Below are 18,357 nucleotides of genomic sequence, written 5' to 3'. Positions count from 1 at the left end.
GTAAGTCGACTCTTTTCCCTTGGCTCCTGAATAATTTCGAAATTTTAAGCAAGGGGTTCATCCGCTCATGCATACTGACCCTAGAAATTGCAGACTTGAACCTAGAAATTGCAGACTGGACCCTACAAAAGTTAATTAGTGTGGACCCCTGCCATAGCCCTACAATATGTAAGCCCAAATAGAAATATATATTTGGTGAAATGAAACATGGGGCAAATCTTGATGTGGTAAATGAAAAGTAATTGCAACAACAAGTGATTTAATCTCCTGTCAGAGGGACTTACCGTGCTGTTCACATCTTCTTTCTTGTAGAGCAAGGCCCTGACTTCATCGGCATCTCCGTAGAAAACGGCTTGCACCAACGGGGGCTGTAAAGCAAAAACAACAAAAGAAAAACAAATTATTATTTGCATGAACTCAAAAAATTGTTTTATAGTACACAAACTGATACGCTATCGGCCTTAATGCACTACAGTGCCTGGAAGAAAAAAACTGCATCAACTTTAAGTGATCGAAATCATTGAACAACGAACTGTAAGACTATCATGCACATATTAGTGCCTGTAAAATGAGACAATACAGGGACAAAGTACACCTTAAAAACCTTGATTAAAAAATGTTATAACATACATAACTTAATTATTTTTTTTAAGAAATGAAAGATTACACAGAAGATAGAGAAAGAAATAGGAAAAAACAAAATGCAGTAACTTCATACAACTTTTGTTCTTGTTCTTTTTTTTCAGGGAACCGGTTGGAAAATCCTACTCTATACATTATAATACAACCATTTGTTCAATGTTAAGCCCCAGTCCCATATAACGCCGGACCAGCACGGACGAGCACGGACCACTCCGGACCATCCCGGACCATGGTCTGGGGTGATCCGGGATGGTCCGGGATGTTTTGTTCAAAAAAAGTGTGATGCTTTTAAGCTACAGTCCCATATATGTCCCGGACCGTCCCGGACCATCCCGGACCCCATCCGGGGTGATCCGGGATTCGGTCCGTGTTGACACCGTGTTGGCACCGGGGTGGTCCTGGATGGTCCTGGATGGTCCTGGATGGTCCTGGGCGGTCAATAACTCACTCCCGGACTGCCACGGATCAACACGGACCGCCCCGGCGCCACTACGGATGACCCCGGACCCAGCACGGTGGCTACACGGATCACCCCGGATCAAACTATTGTCCCGGACCGTCCCGGACCACCCCGGCAGTTTTTGACCGTCAAAAACATCCGGGGTCGACTCCCGGACCGCCCAGGACCATCCAGGACCATCCAGGACCATCCAGGACCATCCAGGACCACCCCGGTGCCAACACGGTGTCAACACGGACCGAATCCCGGATCACCCCGGATGGGGTCCGGGATGGTCCGGGACGGTCCGGGACGTATCGTATATGGGACTGTAGCTTAAAGATTTTTCCAGCTAGGAAAAAAAAAAAAATCAGTTTCCATCAAACTGTTACATGACTCACTAATGAGTGATAATCTTATTAGGGCAGCTTTAAAAAATCAATTCACTTCCAAATGCATTTCCAGGATAATCTGTACTTGCACATGACTTTAGAGATCAGTGCCAGAAGCACTACATGCATTGTACATGTATACTGTAGCTGCATTTACACTGCACCCAAAAATCATTGATTTTTCTCACATTACAGAGTTTTGCCCGACGTTGCTATGAAACATTGAAATATAAATAAATAAATACAAAATTAAAAAATTCACCTCTGGAGTGTGTTTTTATTAAGCGCCTGTCAAAATGTCAATGGTATCTAGCAGTGTACGCAAACTTCGGTATTCAAAATAATGATTTTGCTTACCGGTACATGACTATCCTCATCTAGAAAATGGTATTAGCAAACTTCAACGGTTTTTAATGTTTTTCCAGTAGTTAAATGTTAGTCAAAAAAATTGATGATTTTTCAAACTGGTGTTTTGGATGTGTAAATGGGCCTCATGTATAAAGCTCAGTTTGTATTTTACACTGGCAGGTACGACAGCTTTAGCCACTGCATGAAATGCACTCTGATCATTAGATAATGAAGTAAATTGAATTAAAGGAACTAATTACACTACCAGTTACATGTACATGTACATGTATCCCCTGTGTAAGATATAAAATGTATTATAATGGCAAATGTTAACAAACAGTAATATTTTGGTTAAACTTCTACTAAAATAATTTCCATACAGGAAAAGGAGTAAAGGACAACAGCTGACGATGATTTACGAATGTTACAGTTAATTTAATTTAATTGAACTCACGTATCTGTATACACTTTATTTGTTTTGATGTAAACATTTATTCATTTTCGTTAGCAATATTTCATATCTTGTATTTTTTTTTTTTTTTTTTTTTTAATCCTTTTTGTTTGTTACTACTTTAATGTTTTGATTTAAACATTTATTCATTGTTATATATTTGTTCTCATTTGCTATGTTATCTTTATATGTATATGTACACATGTTTTTGAATGCTTTTTGTATTGATGTAAACTTGCATTTTTAGTCCTTGGACATTTTGACAAGTCATGAATAAAACCTTATTTGAATCTTGAATCTTGAATCTTTGATTCAATTCAAAACAAAGAGGATTATATTAAAACAAGTCAATTTGTTGTCATCATTTTCCATTGTTCTTCGAATTCAAAGATTCTCCAATTAAATGTATTGAATCTTTTAAGTTTCTTACATGTACAGGTACATGTATACATGTATACTGCAATAGCAATCACAGGCACATACTGTAAATGTAGTTTAAACATTCATAGATAATAATTCTCAAAAATGCAAAACAAATCAACAATCCTTCCTTCATACATTAATACATGAATTATGGAGTCACCCAATTCATCCTCAAACACAGCTTTAGAACATTGAATTCAAGAACTACAAAATACTATCAAAGTCTCTTAAATTTGCAACATGTAAATTGACAAATTGGTTTATCATGGTGTAAACCAGAATCGTGGAACCACTCAATACATCAGCAATGCACCATAATCTGATTTGTAGATCTCAGTAAACTACTCAAAACTGATACTCTGTTAAAACAGGAAATAAAAATAAAAATAAACCTACATACCTCCATTCCTGTGAAGCCATTCATGACACTAGCTTTCTATGTACAGAGACAGAGCACAGATTTGACAAGCAAACTTAATTACTGAAAACACACCAGGAACTAATATTAGAATTATATGACAAGCACTTGAGAAGTGTGTAGATTGATCTTGAGAAATAACTTCCTGGGATGCCAGTTTTGTCAGATTTTCTTGCATTTATACTACTCCTCGTATGAAACGGAAACAAAATGGAGACAGATCCGAAGTGATATCTAATAAGTTCCTCCGATTAACGATGGAAAACTTGAAGCCAAGCACGAGTTTCAGGTTGTGAAGTTATCCAGAAGTGAAACAGACACGCCTACTTCACAAGAACACATGTATGAAGTGTCTTGAAACTATGCGGGAATTACACACACAGAAGTGAATACGTGGGGACACAGGACACAGGACAAAGCATGGGGAGCCGGCCGGCTAAGTGCATGCAACTGCGGTATGCTTTTCGCAACCTGTTGTGAAGGAAAAGGAAGTTGATGGTTTCCTACAGGTTTACAATCTCTAGCCAGACAGAAATAAACAACTTTGATTAGTTACAATGTTAAAGTTCAGGGTGCATCTCTCTGAAGGACCTCGGAATTACATGTAGTACAGTGAAACCTGTATACAAAGACCGCTCAAATGAGTTAATAAAGTGGTCTTTTGAGGCAGGTGGTCTTAATATACAGATTCTTTTAGTACATTTGTCAATAAGAAACAATTTTTCAAGGGTAACAAAGAAATTTGTCTTTAAAGACAGGTGGTCGCTACATCAGGTTTTACTGTATCCACAAGTACATGCTGTCGGTAACTCTTTACCATTTTTTACACATAGAGAGTAAAATTACTGGGCCACGGCTTACAAGGTACATGTACCATGTAGTTCTGGAGGGGAGGAGCTTAGCCAAACCTACAATTTACATGTAGCTTCTAATGGATACCACATGTTAGTTTTAAACTTTATGTTTGTGAAACTTTGAAGTTTTTAAAAAATGGCTGCTCGAGGTTTCAAACTGCAAGCTGGGCGAGCAAAACTTCAAAGTTAATTGAAATTGAGCTAACACTTCAAGTGAGGACCCCCATTCCGCTGCTTGTAGTTTCAAATCATAGGATTGCTTGTGGTTTAAAACCTTGAGTAAACCTTGTTTCCACAACCACTGTAAAATTAAAAAAAAGGGTAATGAATGAAGAAAAAAATTAAGTAACCCCACAAAGATATGCACTAGTAACTGTGCATTGTTCAGTGTTACCAGCATATATCTGATTGTTACAAATGGTTCCTGTACAAATGAATAGTGCCACAGATGTGAAAACATCAAACTCATTTATTGAAAACAAATCTGGGCCCTGGCTGTTTGATAAAACTTGATACTGGTAAACAAAAATCATTAATCAACGGAAAGCAATTAAAATGTACTTGTATGCATCGGTTGTAAGCAAACTTGCCAGATAAATTTGGCAGGTGTAGGTTCAATGAAACAGGTCCCAGGAACTGCTCTTAGAATAGTGGTCAGTATGACCCGATGAGACCAAGGCATTGGTGACAAGGGTAGGGGGGATAGCGGAAGAGTCACTTACACAGCGGTTTCTTGCAATGTCCGCGTTGAACAAGAGCTCTCCGAAGACTGCCGAGGGGTCTACAACCGAGATGGGGTCTTCCCTCTGCTGCCAGAACAAGTCCAAGCCTTCCATGTTGACAGGACCAGGCTCTCAAGTTAGACCAACTCACAATCTATCCACTACGAAGTGCAACGTGCAGGATTTTGCATGCAGTTTGCAAATAGAGCTCCCACACGGTTGGACTACAACATACACGACGGGTGACATATGCGTTGAAGGTATCTGCAGGACTACAATGTGTAGGAGACAACCCGATGGGGAAGGGGAGAACCATGTGTCATACTGCGGAGCGGCAGGATGCGCCAAATTACTGCTTCCTGTGGAAACGCCTGGTTGGTGCCAATCAGGCAAGACAGGGTATTTCCCCCTACTCTCACTCTCCCTCTCTCCTGACTTTGCAAAAATCCCAATCAAATTATGATTAGTCTGCATAGTTATAATGAGCCACCTGTCTCAATTTAGGGATTTGGGTGTATCAAATAGTACCAAGCACATCGCACAATTGAACTGTGATCCATTTTTCGTAAGGCATGGCACTACAAAGTGTTTTTTTAAACTCAACTTTGTAAGTAAATCTTCTTGATTTGGGATCGTTACCTTCATACACTTGTAAATGGCATCATTGTGATTATGGAGTATAAGGGCCGCAACTTGTACATGTAGATGGAGAAAGAGGCTGTGTTGCAATGTCAGCTCTCTGGGAGCCTAACAATACCCACGCTGTTTCGATACACCACGTAACTGACCGCCAATCAACCCATTTTTAGAGAAAAGATTTCTGCTGTAAATCCCATTGCTGAGATCTATTTCCAATGAAGCTTCTTAACATTCAAAAATAAAATTGTTATTTAAAAAAAAATGTCTCTGCCATTTTGGGTAGTGGGCAATATTCCTCTACAAAACTTGAGCCACTCGTAAACTCTCTTTAGCTTGCACACCGAAATACGTGGTTTCGCGCCGCTCTGTCTGAATATTGTATTCAGTGTCTTAGGTTATTGTCTACTGTTCTCCTCCACGTATTTATGGGCGTTCCTATCGTTGTTCTTCCGACAGTTTCCAATCAAACACCATATTTCATGTACAATGTACATGTAGAATTTCTATCTTCTTTCCTACAAAGTACAAGTATATGGCCAAGCCATATCACTTTTTATTCACTTATGATCTGTGTCAGGGGTCTTGTGTTTTGGTACAAACAAAGAAAAGAAGAATAGTTTTCAAGTCCCAGATGGCATTAATCTTGAATCGTGAAATGAATGGGTCTTCATCATCACCCCTATCTTATACATCACATTCAGATGATCATATAAGACTGATGGGATCTTGGAAGTGCCTAAAAACATGAGACATGCAAACATAGTGCCCATCCACAAGAAAGGTCACGAGACAGATCCAAGAAACTACTGCCCATAGCCGCTAAACATGTATGGATGCTGAACATATTATTCCTCCCAACAACATGACATACGGAGCAAATCAAGCAATAATAACATCCTCTTCCTCTGTGAAATACATCTAGAGTCCAATAGAAAAAGATCATGTGCTGCTTGGCTACGAATGTACATTGTACATCAGTGACCTCACCAACACCATGGTGGGGAAAACTAGACTAACATGCTCATCACAGGTTTCATCAAAGCCTTTGATAAAGTTTGCCATGGGAGGGTTCTTCAGGAGCTAAACCACTATGGTATAGTAGAACAAAACTTCATTAACTTTATCAGTAACAGGAGGTAGAGGCACAAGACTCATCCTTGATCAAGCACAATCTGGTGAGATGGAGTCCCACAGGGATCAGTCCTTGGACCATACCTCTTTCTCTTCTCTACATGTATGCATGACATCGACATGCCAAACATTGTGTCATCAACTGTCCAGCCCCTGCTGATAATAGGCATACCTAACTATCAAGTCACAGCAAGACACTGCTGACTTCCAAAATGACCTTCATGTAAAGTGTACTAAGCAAATGGGTTTCAGATTGGAGGATGAAACCAACAAAAACAACTTGCCATTACTGTCACAAGAAAAAGGACACAACTACCAATTCACCAGCACTAGTTCCTGGACAGTGCTACCCTGGACCCTGTGATATCCATCAAATACCTGGGGTTCGTTACAAGAAACTGTTTGAAGAAAAAAAACATCCCATTGACATCACTCAGTTCAATGGGTTGTCAGCCAAATTGTTTAAGACAGTTTTGTTCAATGCTACCAAGGGCATTACCATGACACAGGACCTGAAGTAAAAACTGACATCACTAACACCTGCCAGAAAGCAAACACCACCATCGCTTTCCTACAGAGATCAACTCATCTGCATTGAAGACCGTGGTATACATACTGTACATGAACTTATAAAGTCACTTGTCATTGCATGTACAGTACATGTTCACTAACATGTATCAGGGGCCAGTTTCTTGAAACCGTCATAAGTCTAACTTTGTGGACATCCCATAGAAATGCGTGTTGATTCTAGAACATGCGTTCCAATGGGATGTCCGAAAAGTAGGCCTGAGTCATGTCGGGATTTTCATAAACCGGGTCCCGACGGCCATGTACCGATCGGGACCCGGTGTCCCGAAATCAGCTCGCAGGATTTGTCACTTGCCTCTATAAAAAGCGCATATCATCAGTATGTCCCTTAAAAGTGACCTTTTTTATCAATCAAATTAATAAGCACATGCATACCTCGGCTCAGATCGGTATATTCTTCCATTTGACATTATTTTCATCCATGATTGGCGATGTTTAGTGCCATTATCGTGCCTCTAAAAGTAAAAAAACTGGGGCAGAAATGTAAAGACAACATTCGAGCCGCCATTTCGATTCATGCAGGTTGAATAAATCTGGTCAAAAAATATGAATGTTAGAATAATAAAACGGCTTTCTAAAAATTTCTTCTGTGCAATATACCGATCATATAATATTTTAAAGACAAAACAAATATATATCTCTTATTTTAAACATCGCATGCTTTTTTTTTAAAGCTGAAAATTACTTGGTAATCAAGAGTTTCGATACGGATAGCGTTGCAAGGCAAGTTGAGACTAGTCTCGGAAAAATGCGCAGTGCTCCTCGTAATTAGCTGTAATGCATGCCAGAACATACCCAAACAAAGACGTGATCGTAACGAGAAAAAAATCATTAAAAACTACGAGAGCACGATTGGAAAGACAACTACTGCTCAAAATTACCATAATCAGATAGATAACTTGGACAAAGAATTCATTAATCGCCCAAGAAATGCCACAGAAATTGTGATAATCGAGGAGTAACTGAGTACATTTTTATCGCAAGGAGCCTGCTGCAAATACTTGAATCCTTTGTTAAACTGCTTTTTACCGTAGAGGGCGGTATTTGCCTCGTATAGCCTCGTGTTCAATTTAAACACGTGTAATTCGGATATTGCAGCAGGCCCTTCCGATAATGATTGTACCTATAGTAACTCCTAAAATATCACTATTTATGTGGCTTTTCTTGGACAACTATTGTTTTCTTCCTCCAAGTTATGTATCTGCTTACGATAATTTTAAGTAGTTGTCAATCCAATTGTGCTCTCGTAGTTTTTAATGATTTTTTTTCTCGTTACGATCACGTCTTTTTTTGGGTTCGTTCTGGCACGCATTACAGCTAACGAGGAGCACAGTGCGCATTTTTCCGAGACTAGTCTGAACTTGCCTTGCAACAGCTATCCGTATGGAAACTTCTTGTGATTACCAAGTAATTTTCAGCTTTTAAAAGAAGCATGCGGTGTTCAAAATCAAAGAAAAAATATATATTTTGTCTTTTAAAAATTATTCGGTCGGGATGTTGCAAAGAAGTACTTTTAGAAAGCCGTTTTATTATTCAAACATTAATGTTTCTTTCAACCTGATTCCTGCCGAGAGACCCGACCAGTACAGTAGCTAGCTAGCAGCTGGCAACAACAACCCCATGGGGCGAACTGCCTAATTGCAACCCATATTTATATCAGCAGTTCGGATTGATTCAGGATGAGCTAGAATATAATTGGTAACCATTAAATACTTAAGTTTTAAGGTGGATTGATTTTAGTGGTGTGCAAAACTGCAATTTCTTACATATTTCCTTATTTTTTTCGGAGCATCGGTTCTCAAAAAACGAAACCGGGACCCGACGGCAACGGTCGGGTCCCAGTGTGATCGACCGTACCGACTCAAGCCTACCGAAAAGTTAGCCTGACAGTTTTGAGAAACTGCTCCCTGTTCCTCATGCAGATTTTTGTTTAATTTTGATGGGGAGGGGTTTCATGTTATTTGATATTTTCTCACACACAAAAATGTTATTGGATTAATTTTAACACAAAAATCTTTAAATACATGCATGTGTATTGTGTACACATGTTCATTTTGAGTTTCAATGATGGATCTCAATATTTGCACTCGTGAGTCAATGACACGTCTGGGGTCTACCACTACCAGTGAAGCATAATCTAAACATTGAGTGAATCAAATGGTTTTGTACATTTGGGGGAGAGAAGGGACTGGGCTACATGCAAGTTAAAATAGTCTTCTCTTACATGTACTCTCCCTGTAGTTATAGATAAGAATGAGATGAAAGTAACCCATCCATTAATGAAAAATTAATTTCCTAGAGGCTTCCCTAGAATCCTTAGATTCCAAATTGGCTAAGATGGTGAGACAGGGGGACAAAAAGTGCCATGCTATTTTAGGATTGGTCCATGGTGTAAATCCCACTACCGGTATATTATAGAAAGGAGAAAATTAAATGAGAACTTCAAAATAACTTCTATTTAAATAAAATATCTTGGAAACCCCTACTTTTTTAGCAGAGACCTAGAATAAAGTGCAGGCCTGTCATTTAATTACTGCTGCTACACTGTATACAATTTGACCTATCATTTCCATTTGATGCACCAGCTTACTCAAGTAGTATCAAAACACACAGAAATTGTCATTCACATTATCAAAGTCCTTTAGCGACCAATAAAAAATTACCCAAAATCCTGAATTTGATCATAAAAAATAATCAATATTGGCACATTTCCAAGCCTATGATGCTCAAGCCAGGTTGAAAGAAATAGTAGGTTGCCTTAAACACGTCATACAGTACATGGATCAAGAACTCGCTTGTTTCCTGGTGTTCGTCTTCAGCTTTTTCATAAGGTTTTACAATAAATATGAATTATGAAGTAGATTAACAGAGGGGATTTGGACCTTTGCAGACACAGAGACACTTAAAAATCTATGGAATTATTCAAATCATGGAACTTGATGAAAGTAAATTTTGTTACTGTCTCAAAATAAGGAAAATCCTGAAAAGAAACAAGAGTTGACGTGGCAATTTCAATTTTCATTTCCAAAGTCTCGGCAGTGGTTTTCAGCCGCATGTACTATACTAAGTCAATACACATTCGACTATCATAGACTGCATCGACTCATCGAGCAATGGAACACTTTTAAGCTGTGCCTGTCACTGTGCGCGAGCAGACAGTTCATTAAATTCAGTGAAAACTGTGCATGCGCCATACCCCATGTCCACACACACAAAATTCATCGTATAGCTATCCCATGTTAAAAAACATTGTGCCCCCACTTTTTAAATGCCCCTATTAATTAGTCAAAGTGCCCCTTTTATTTGGACACGTGCCCCTGTCCTTCGACAAGTTCCCATTTTCCAAATGATAAGTGCCCCATTAAAAACAGAGCCCCTTCCCCTTCTCGTAAGTGCCCCTTCTCTGGTAAATGACCCTTTTCAGGTTTCGAGGCACTACTCCTTTTCACTTCAGATAAGTGCCTCCTTCAACTCCGATAAATACCCCTTTAAAATCTGATCGGTGCCCATTTTCGCCTGATCTGAAAGACTACGCAATGTACGTAAAAAGTAGTTCAAGTTTGATTATTTCAATTTATAAAACGACACTTCTATTCCTTAAACATTTTAAACGACTGATGTGAAAAACTAGTCGACGCACCCTTTCGAGGAAAGACCACCCGCTAATCCCGAAGGGTGTGTTAAGACGGTACTCCGTTCTCAACACACCCTTTCAAGAAAAGTGGGCTTTTCTCCAATGGGTGCGTTGAAGTCACCACACTGCACCGCAACACACCTTTCGATGTAGGCCCTAAGCATTTGTACTAAAATAAAATTATGAATAGGCCTATGAGTAGAAAGAAGAGACTAGTACTAGCGAAGTCAGTCTGAAGAGTGAAGGTAGACTAGTTAAGTTTCCAAGGTTAGTCGGACCTCTGGCATTCGCGTGGGAATGGGTGATCACGAACGATTTAATGAGGAAGATGGAAGAAGAAGATTACAATATTTGGCACTAGTGTAGTTGCGTATCCATTTTTTTAGCAGTTTAATATCCATTCTAAATAAGAGAATTTTAGCCCAATTGTTTACTCATTTAAATCATAAGGCCTAGGCCTATTGCATTTTCCACCTGAATTTGGATCACATCCTACATCGGGAAGCCTCCGATTAGGGCTTTGATGTCGACGTCGTTGCTCAGTACCGTCTCTACACTGTAGTCCTGCACCTCAACAAACTGAAGCTATCAGTCCAAAATTATGCAAACTTCTCGTATGATTTATGGTATCGTGCATGCGCGTAATACCATAAACCATACGAGAAGTCTGCATATTTTTGGACTGATAATGATAGTGTAGCTCATAACTAGCCCAGTAATTTAGTGAGACATAGAGGGCGTTATAGTTAATTGTGAAATATATGTACATCGTGAGAAGTCAGTCAGTCAGCGTTCAGCTGTCGCTGAGACAGGTTCTGTATAGTTGTGATCTGTGAGTCGGCGTTGAGCCGTTGTGTCAGTCAGTCAGCGTCGGGCTGTCGTTGCGACAGGTCCGTTACCAGGAACGAGTAAAGTTACTTGAACTGCAGATACTGTGCAAGTGTTGTTTCTTGACAAGACTTTAGTCCTGTCAGAAATTCAGTGATTGCGGGAGTGAGTAAAATGAGAGCTAGTCCACGTTATTTCTTACACAATATACTTTTGTGAGAGCCCACTGAGAGATATAGTTGATGAATGATTGTCGAGAGCGTGGACCTGGTTTTGAGAGACTGCAAGGCAGAACGCTACCCCGGCAGAGCCCGGTTACGCCACAATAGCTTCAGTTTGAGGTGCGTAGAGACGGTACTGACTACTGAGCGACGACGTCGACATCGAAGTCCAAAACGGAGGCTTCCCGATGTCGGGTGTGATCCAAATTCAGGTGGAAATTGCGATATATGATTATGATTAAAATGAGTAAAAAATTGGGCTAAAACTCTTTTGCTAATAATGGATATTAAGCTGCTAAAAAAATGGATACGGAACTACACTAGCGCCCAATATTTTGGGTTTAGACGACTAGTTTACCATGTCAACAACATCAGTCATCAGTCATCACCCTTCATTCATGGTAGGGAAGCCAATGCCCGGGCGTAAGGCTTCTACGCCTACGATTTGTGCGCTCGTCGTCCAAGTCAGAAAATTACCAGAAGAAAAAAAAAGGGGAAAAAAAAGAAAACAAATATCTATGGAATAAAATGTATAACAAATACACAATTACACACTCCACAACATACCTATAATCACGGATCTGTAATGGTCTTTCACCATTTGTTGACGATCTTGCAGATTTTGATGTATTTTGATCCAATAATTGCGCTAGCAGACGAAAATAACGGACGGACAAGAGAAACTAGACGGGTCCTAGAGGGCGATGAGGTTAGCTCACTAAAATCCTTCTCAATGACTGAAGGTAGCGCCTAAAAATATGGAATCAATTTAATATCAAAGAACTTTTGATAGAGATTAACATATCAGTTGTGCACAAATGTCACTTTTAACAACTAGAAAATATAACGAAAAAGGATTATATCTTTTTAATTGCAGATTTTTACAAACTGCACAATCAAAGGTAGATAGAGTACGATGTTTTTGTCAATCTTGCGTTGGTTTGAGCCCCATAGCTAGAGCCATCTCAAATTGGGGAGCAAAACTGTGAACAGAGACGTCATTGTTCCAGCCCAAAATAGAAGTCTTGCGACATCATAATATGAATATGTATGAGGTCCGGTCTCATCGCGCGCAAAACAAATTTGACGTAGTCTCACACATAGTACCTTATTCTCAGCACTAGGTCAGTGTCGTGCAGTAATGTATGAGAAGTGTAAAAAAAGACATTTCAGTAAAAAAAAAAAAGTCTACGTGAGCAGTCTATACTCAAATTGAGAAGTGTAATGAATGCCATGATTTGAACGTGTGTGTTTTAGTGTATGATATCATCATATGGTTAGTGAGAGAGAGAGAGAGAGAGAGAGAAATATCTCCGTCAGTACACGTCTATCAATGCGTGCAGTCCTATTGACTATGTTTGATTCCGTATTGTGTTCGCTGCAACTGTTGGATTTATCGATCGTATTGTGTTCGCTGCAACTGTTGGATTTTGCAGTGTCAGATTGATCTTTACTCATGAGGAAATAATTGGAATACATATCAAAACTAAGGTAGGCCTATTTATTTATTTCAATAATTTTCTTAATTTACAATGAGTGGTTTTCGAGCTTTCTCTCATTATGTTTTGAGCCTCCATGCCGTGGCATGGCTAGCATGGCTCGATTGCGGCTTGCATGCAATTACCGTACCTGGACGGCCTGCAGTACTGTGTCGGTGTGTGCGACTAATTCAAGGCTAGCCGGTGATGATGAATGTACTTTCGCGCGAAGTTTTGAACTTGTTGTCCGGGCAATGACCATGATGACACGCCCATTCCCTGGGGCCTGTCTAATTCTCGACGTAATTTTTGGGACCATGAAATTGATTGTTTCAAGCCAAGGCTCTTACGTACGGCCAGGCGTAGAAGAAAGCTCATAGGAACTAGCTGGATATCTCCTATTTTATGGAACTTCTGGAGTCGGCAGATGGGTGAGTTTTCTTAGTGAAAGTAAATGCTTTCTTTTAATCTTTGTTTTATTTTAAACAAATTCGTAATTAAAAAGTTAGATTTGGGCATTGGCCTCCCTATTCATGGACGGGTTTTTAACAGTATGGGTGTCAATTAGGCCTAAGACTAGGTGATACCAATATTATCAACTAGTCCTTCAGGCTAAGTTAATCTAGGATATTTACAGTGACAACACACGCAAAGCAACGTCACAAGCAAGACAAGTTTACACTCAACACGATTCACAACTAAAACTGTCACCGAGTCTGAGATTGACCTCAAGTGTCACACACGTAATCATGGTAATACAGTCACACACAGAGTCAGACTCACACAGCAAAACTGGCGACAAAATCTTTCTTACCTCATGATCTAACTGCTGAAGTACCATGTCGGACAGGGTAAATGTTCACAGTGTTAGAAATCCGAGTGCCAAAATTAGAATATGTTTCAACACCCTGTCAACTCTCCTCTCCTCTGAATTCGCGATTCGGAATCTAACTTGAAAAGTCAGCATCACTGCAGTACGCCGCCATTGCCGAAAGCTTAGATGCATCACGCGTTTTTCGACGTTAGGTGGCGCTAGATCTCTTAGGTTCTAATCCAGTTTGACCATTGACTCGGGCTGGAAAAGCTGTTAGAACTTCGTCTGCGACCGATAGCAAACATTGATGATAAAATATTCAGAATTTATAAGATTTTGACAGAAAGTTCATGACTATTTGCCCCCGTAGCAGGCGCGTAGCCAGGGGGGGGGCGGTGGGGGCGGTCGCCCCCCCCCCAAAAAAAAAAAAAAAAACGCCGGCCAAAAAAAAAAAGAGAGAGAAAGAGAAGAAAAAAAAGAAAGAGGACGTAGGAAGAAAAAGGGAAAAGGAGTCGAGAACGGTACAATGAATCGTCAAAGCTTCCGCGCTTCGCGCGGGAAGGGGGAAACTGAGTTCAAATTAAGAAATATGAGTCGGAAAAGGTACAACAAATCGTCTTCTTTCTCTAATAATGTAATGAAACGTCAAAGCTTCGCGTGAGAGGGGGGGGGAACAGAATTCAGACAAGGATTAAGAGTCGAGAAAGGTATAACGAATCGTATTCTTTCTCTAATAATTTAATGAAACGTCAAAGCTTCGCGTGAGAGAGGGGAGGGACTGAATTCAGACAAGGATTATGAGTCGAGAAAGGTACAACGAATCGTCTTCTTTCTCTAATAATGTAATGAAACGTCAAAGCTTCGCGTGAGAGGGGGGGGGGAACAGAATTCAGACAAGGATTAAGAGTCGAGAAAGGTACAACGAATCGTATTCTTTCTCTAATAATTTAATGAAACGTCAAAGCTTCGCGTGAGAGAGGGGAGGGACTGAATTCAGACAAGGATTATGAGTCGAGAAAGGTACAACGAATCGTCTTCTTTCAAAGCTTCCGCGCTTCGCGCGGGAGGGGGGAAACTCCCCCCTCCCTGCACCCACCCCCCTAGGGAGCGCGCTTCGCGCGCTCTTTAAGTGATTCGCACGCTTCGCGTGCTCACTACCGCCCCCCCTAAAATGAAATCCTGGCTACGCGCTTGCCCCGTAGATTAACAAAAATTATAATTAGCGTATTTCTTTCTTGCTTAGAAATTTGGCAGGGGCGATAGAGGGCGGGAGGGAGAGAGGAGCTATAGGGCAGGGAGGGGTGCACAAATTGCTCCTTGGCTGTTTAACGGCAATGTCGGAGGCAAACCCTTCTCAAGCAGATTTCAATTAGAAATTTCAACTCATGAGCAAATTACAGCGTATTTCAAAATTATGATTTCCACAACATTACTGAACGCAAGCCATCCTTTGTAGGAGAAAAAGAGACTCTGGTGATGTTTTTTTTTTATGTGGAGAAGTGAATCGACTGAGCAAGAAAAATTTCTGAGTTTCACACCTTCGCCTTCACATGTATTTTATACGAATACAATATATATTAATCTGAACCCACTTATAAATCTTAATATTCTCGGATGTTCACCAAATTGCTTAGGCTTAATTGCGGCTACAAATAAAATCTTTTTCAAAATTTGCTTTATTATCAACACACATATTATACAAGCCCATTATTATTGAACAGATGTTATAACAGATAATTATATCATAATCATGAAAGATTGTGAAATCTCATGACAGTAATATATTTCTTGTCTAGCAAGAATATTACGATTTACTAGGAGGGTGGTAACTCTGGACATTTTTGGCTTTTTTGCCAATCCCCACCCCCCCCCCCCCCTTTCCTCGTATCTGCTGCTTCTGTAATTGTACATTGTATGTTATCTGAGGGAACTCAGCAAGAAGATTTGCAATGGTGAAATTCTTAATAGGTCCATGCATGGGCGAACTGAGCTCGAGGAATATAAAAACAGGCCTATACTTGAATATACAACAGTACTTAGCTTATAGTTCATAGCCTTCATTACTTATACTTATACAAACACTTAAGTCATAATGTATGTTTATACTTATCCGTATTCTGTACTTTTATTCAAACCTAGACTTATATACTTACATCTATACTTTTTCATAGGCCTACTAATTATACTCATACATATACTTAAATGCTTATACTCATATTATACTCATACTTTTACTTATGTTATTTATACTTGAACTTAAACTGATGCCGGGCCTCAACTCCGGATGTGAAACGATAGGCCTATATGATGTCATCAAATTTACAACTAAAAACAATCTTAATGCTTTCATCTTTATTTAGTCTTATTTCTATTCATCAATTGATTTATTCACAATCTTATGTTTTTGGTTCAATTTTACAGTACGTTGCATATGAATTATGTATAAATACTATTACCTCATTTATTTTAGGCATTCCATGTACCTCATTGACCTAGCATGAGTTATAATTTATTCAGAAAATTGCTATATCAGGTTTTATATTACTGATATTCGGATGTTTTATGCTAAACTATTTTATTAACTTTATGCATTATGTGATGTTATTTCAAGAAGAAAAAGAGTTTTTCTGCTGTATATAATTTTCCTTCTGTTTTTGCTATATACACTGCATTGTAAATTGATTTATATGAAATATATGTTTATAAACAGAATATTGACTTGTTTCATTGCATTGTAAATTGATTTTGTTTATAAACAGATTTATGGAAAATGAGAAAACTTACATTGTACGGAAAAGTTGTTGTGATTAAACATTTAGTCTCAGATGGTACATATACTGCCACGGCAGTTCCGATCCCTTCTGAAATAATTAAACGTATAAATAAACTGACTTACACATTTTTATGGAATTCTGAAAAAGAAAAGGTTAAACAAAACATCTGTCACAATCCTGAAGTAGAAGGGGGGTTGGGAATGGTTGACTTAGAGTCGAAAGGCCGGTCATTCCATCTTTCATTGGTTCATAAGTATTTAAGAGATGAAGTGCTTGGAAAATTTTGTTTAAATATTGGATCAAGAAAATTGGAGATTTGCCACTTTGTTTGCATTTTAATTGCAAAAAGAGCGATATGTATCGTATTTGTAGAAAAAAACAGTTGCCTAACTTTTATGTTGACATGTTTTGTTCTTGGGCTGAATTGAAATATATTGATATGTTTAAAGTAACAGATATATTGAAAATGAAATGATTTGGTATAATAGCCATATTAAAGATATGAATGAGTTATTGTATTATCCAAACTGGATGAGAAACAATATTCTCAAAGTGAAACAATTCTTAGTAAACGGTATCTGGAAAGAAGTTGAATCCATTTGTATTAATTTTCAAGAAAATGAATAATTTTCCGCCTTCAAAGTGGCAAAGTTAATAAGTGCATTTCCGAATTTTTGGTTGCAGAAGTTACGTAATAGGTTACAATGTGTAAATAGTCCACCGTATGCAGTGGAATCCAGTACAATAGAAATAGTAACAGGTGACTCCATTAATGTAGCGGTCATGAGAGCCAAAATTTGATGTTAAAAAAAAATAGATCTGCCGTGCATTTATTTTTGGAACGTTTATTTTGTTTTACCCAATGAGTTTTACTGGAAAACGGTGCTTTATTATAAATTTTACTTTGTAAATGACAACAGAATTAAGCAATTTTATTTTATTCATAGAATATTGCCCATAAAGACAATTTATGTAAATAGAAGATTAAAAATAATAATCTATGTGATTTGTGTAAGATTCCAGTAACCACCTTCTCCTGGCTTGCAAGAAGGTTTCGCTTTTTTGGAAGATTGTATCCAAATTAATCGATACTTTGTTTGATTTTAAAATCTTTTTGAACTAAACACTTCTTTTAATAGGTCATGAAATAGAGAGCCTGAGAAATGAATCTTGTCAATCTTATTTTAAACTTTGCTCAGTTTATTATCTATAGAAACTATATTAGAGAATGTTTTGAAAGTGAAAAGCACAGAATACATGCTCTATATATTTTGATAAAAGAATTAAAGGTATAAATTCGCACCTATCTCAATATGAAATGAAATCAAAAGAAATTCGAAACGAAGTTACAAAAATGTTTTCATTATTTTAGTTAGTGATTATGTCACATTAGTTTCATGTTCTGTACTATGTATGATATATGTTACAACTGCATGAATTCTGTATTTAAACACTGTTGTAAATAGCTGTTATTTTATGATATGAACAAAATAAAGTCCCACGAAAGAGGATAAATAGAAGAACAAAATAAACAGATTATTGATGTATAGACCTCGATACA

The 18,357-nt window shown here is 38.5% G+C and overlaps 1 protein-coding gene across 3 annotated transcripts in view; it reads right to left on the bottom strand.

Annotated features, from left to right (window-relative positions):
* The window catches only part of LOC577202 (serine/threonine-protein phosphatase 6 regulatory ankyrin repeat subunit A), a 55,270-nt gene extending 41,052 nt beyond the window's left edge, over positions 1 to 14,218 (bottom strand). The window contains exons 1-2 of one of the 3 annotated variants that reach the window (XM_030990606.1): positions 14,023 to 14,218; positions 285 to 368 (exon numbers count right to left, since the gene is read on the bottom strand). In XM_030990606.1, coding sequence (XP_030846466.1) covers positions 285 to 368; positions 14,023 to 14,049 — 111 coding nt within the window. In that variant the 5' untranslated portion in view covers positions 14,050 to 14,218. Of the gene's footprint in view, positions 1 to 284; positions 369 to 4,689; positions 5,331 to 14,022 lie in introns of those variants that run through there. The other 2 variants (XM_030990605.1, XM_011673165.2) reach the window with 2 other exon arrangements.
* Positions 14,219 to 18,357: the final 4,139 nt, after the last annotated feature.

This window comes from Strongylocentrotus purpuratus, unplaced genomic scaffold (genome assembly GCF_000002235.5).
Source record: "Strongylocentrotus purpuratus isolate Spur 01 unplaced genomic scaffold, Spur_5.0 spur5_scaffold_19, whole genome shotgun sequence".
In the NCBI taxonomy this organism is placed as follows: domain Eukaryota; kingdom Metazoa; phylum Echinodermata; class Echinoidea; order Camarodonta; family Strongylocentrotidae; genus Strongylocentrotus; species Strongylocentrotus purpuratus.
The sequence above is the reverse complement of the archived record's forward strand: the minus strand, read 5'-3'. Positions and strand labels throughout refer to the sequence as shown.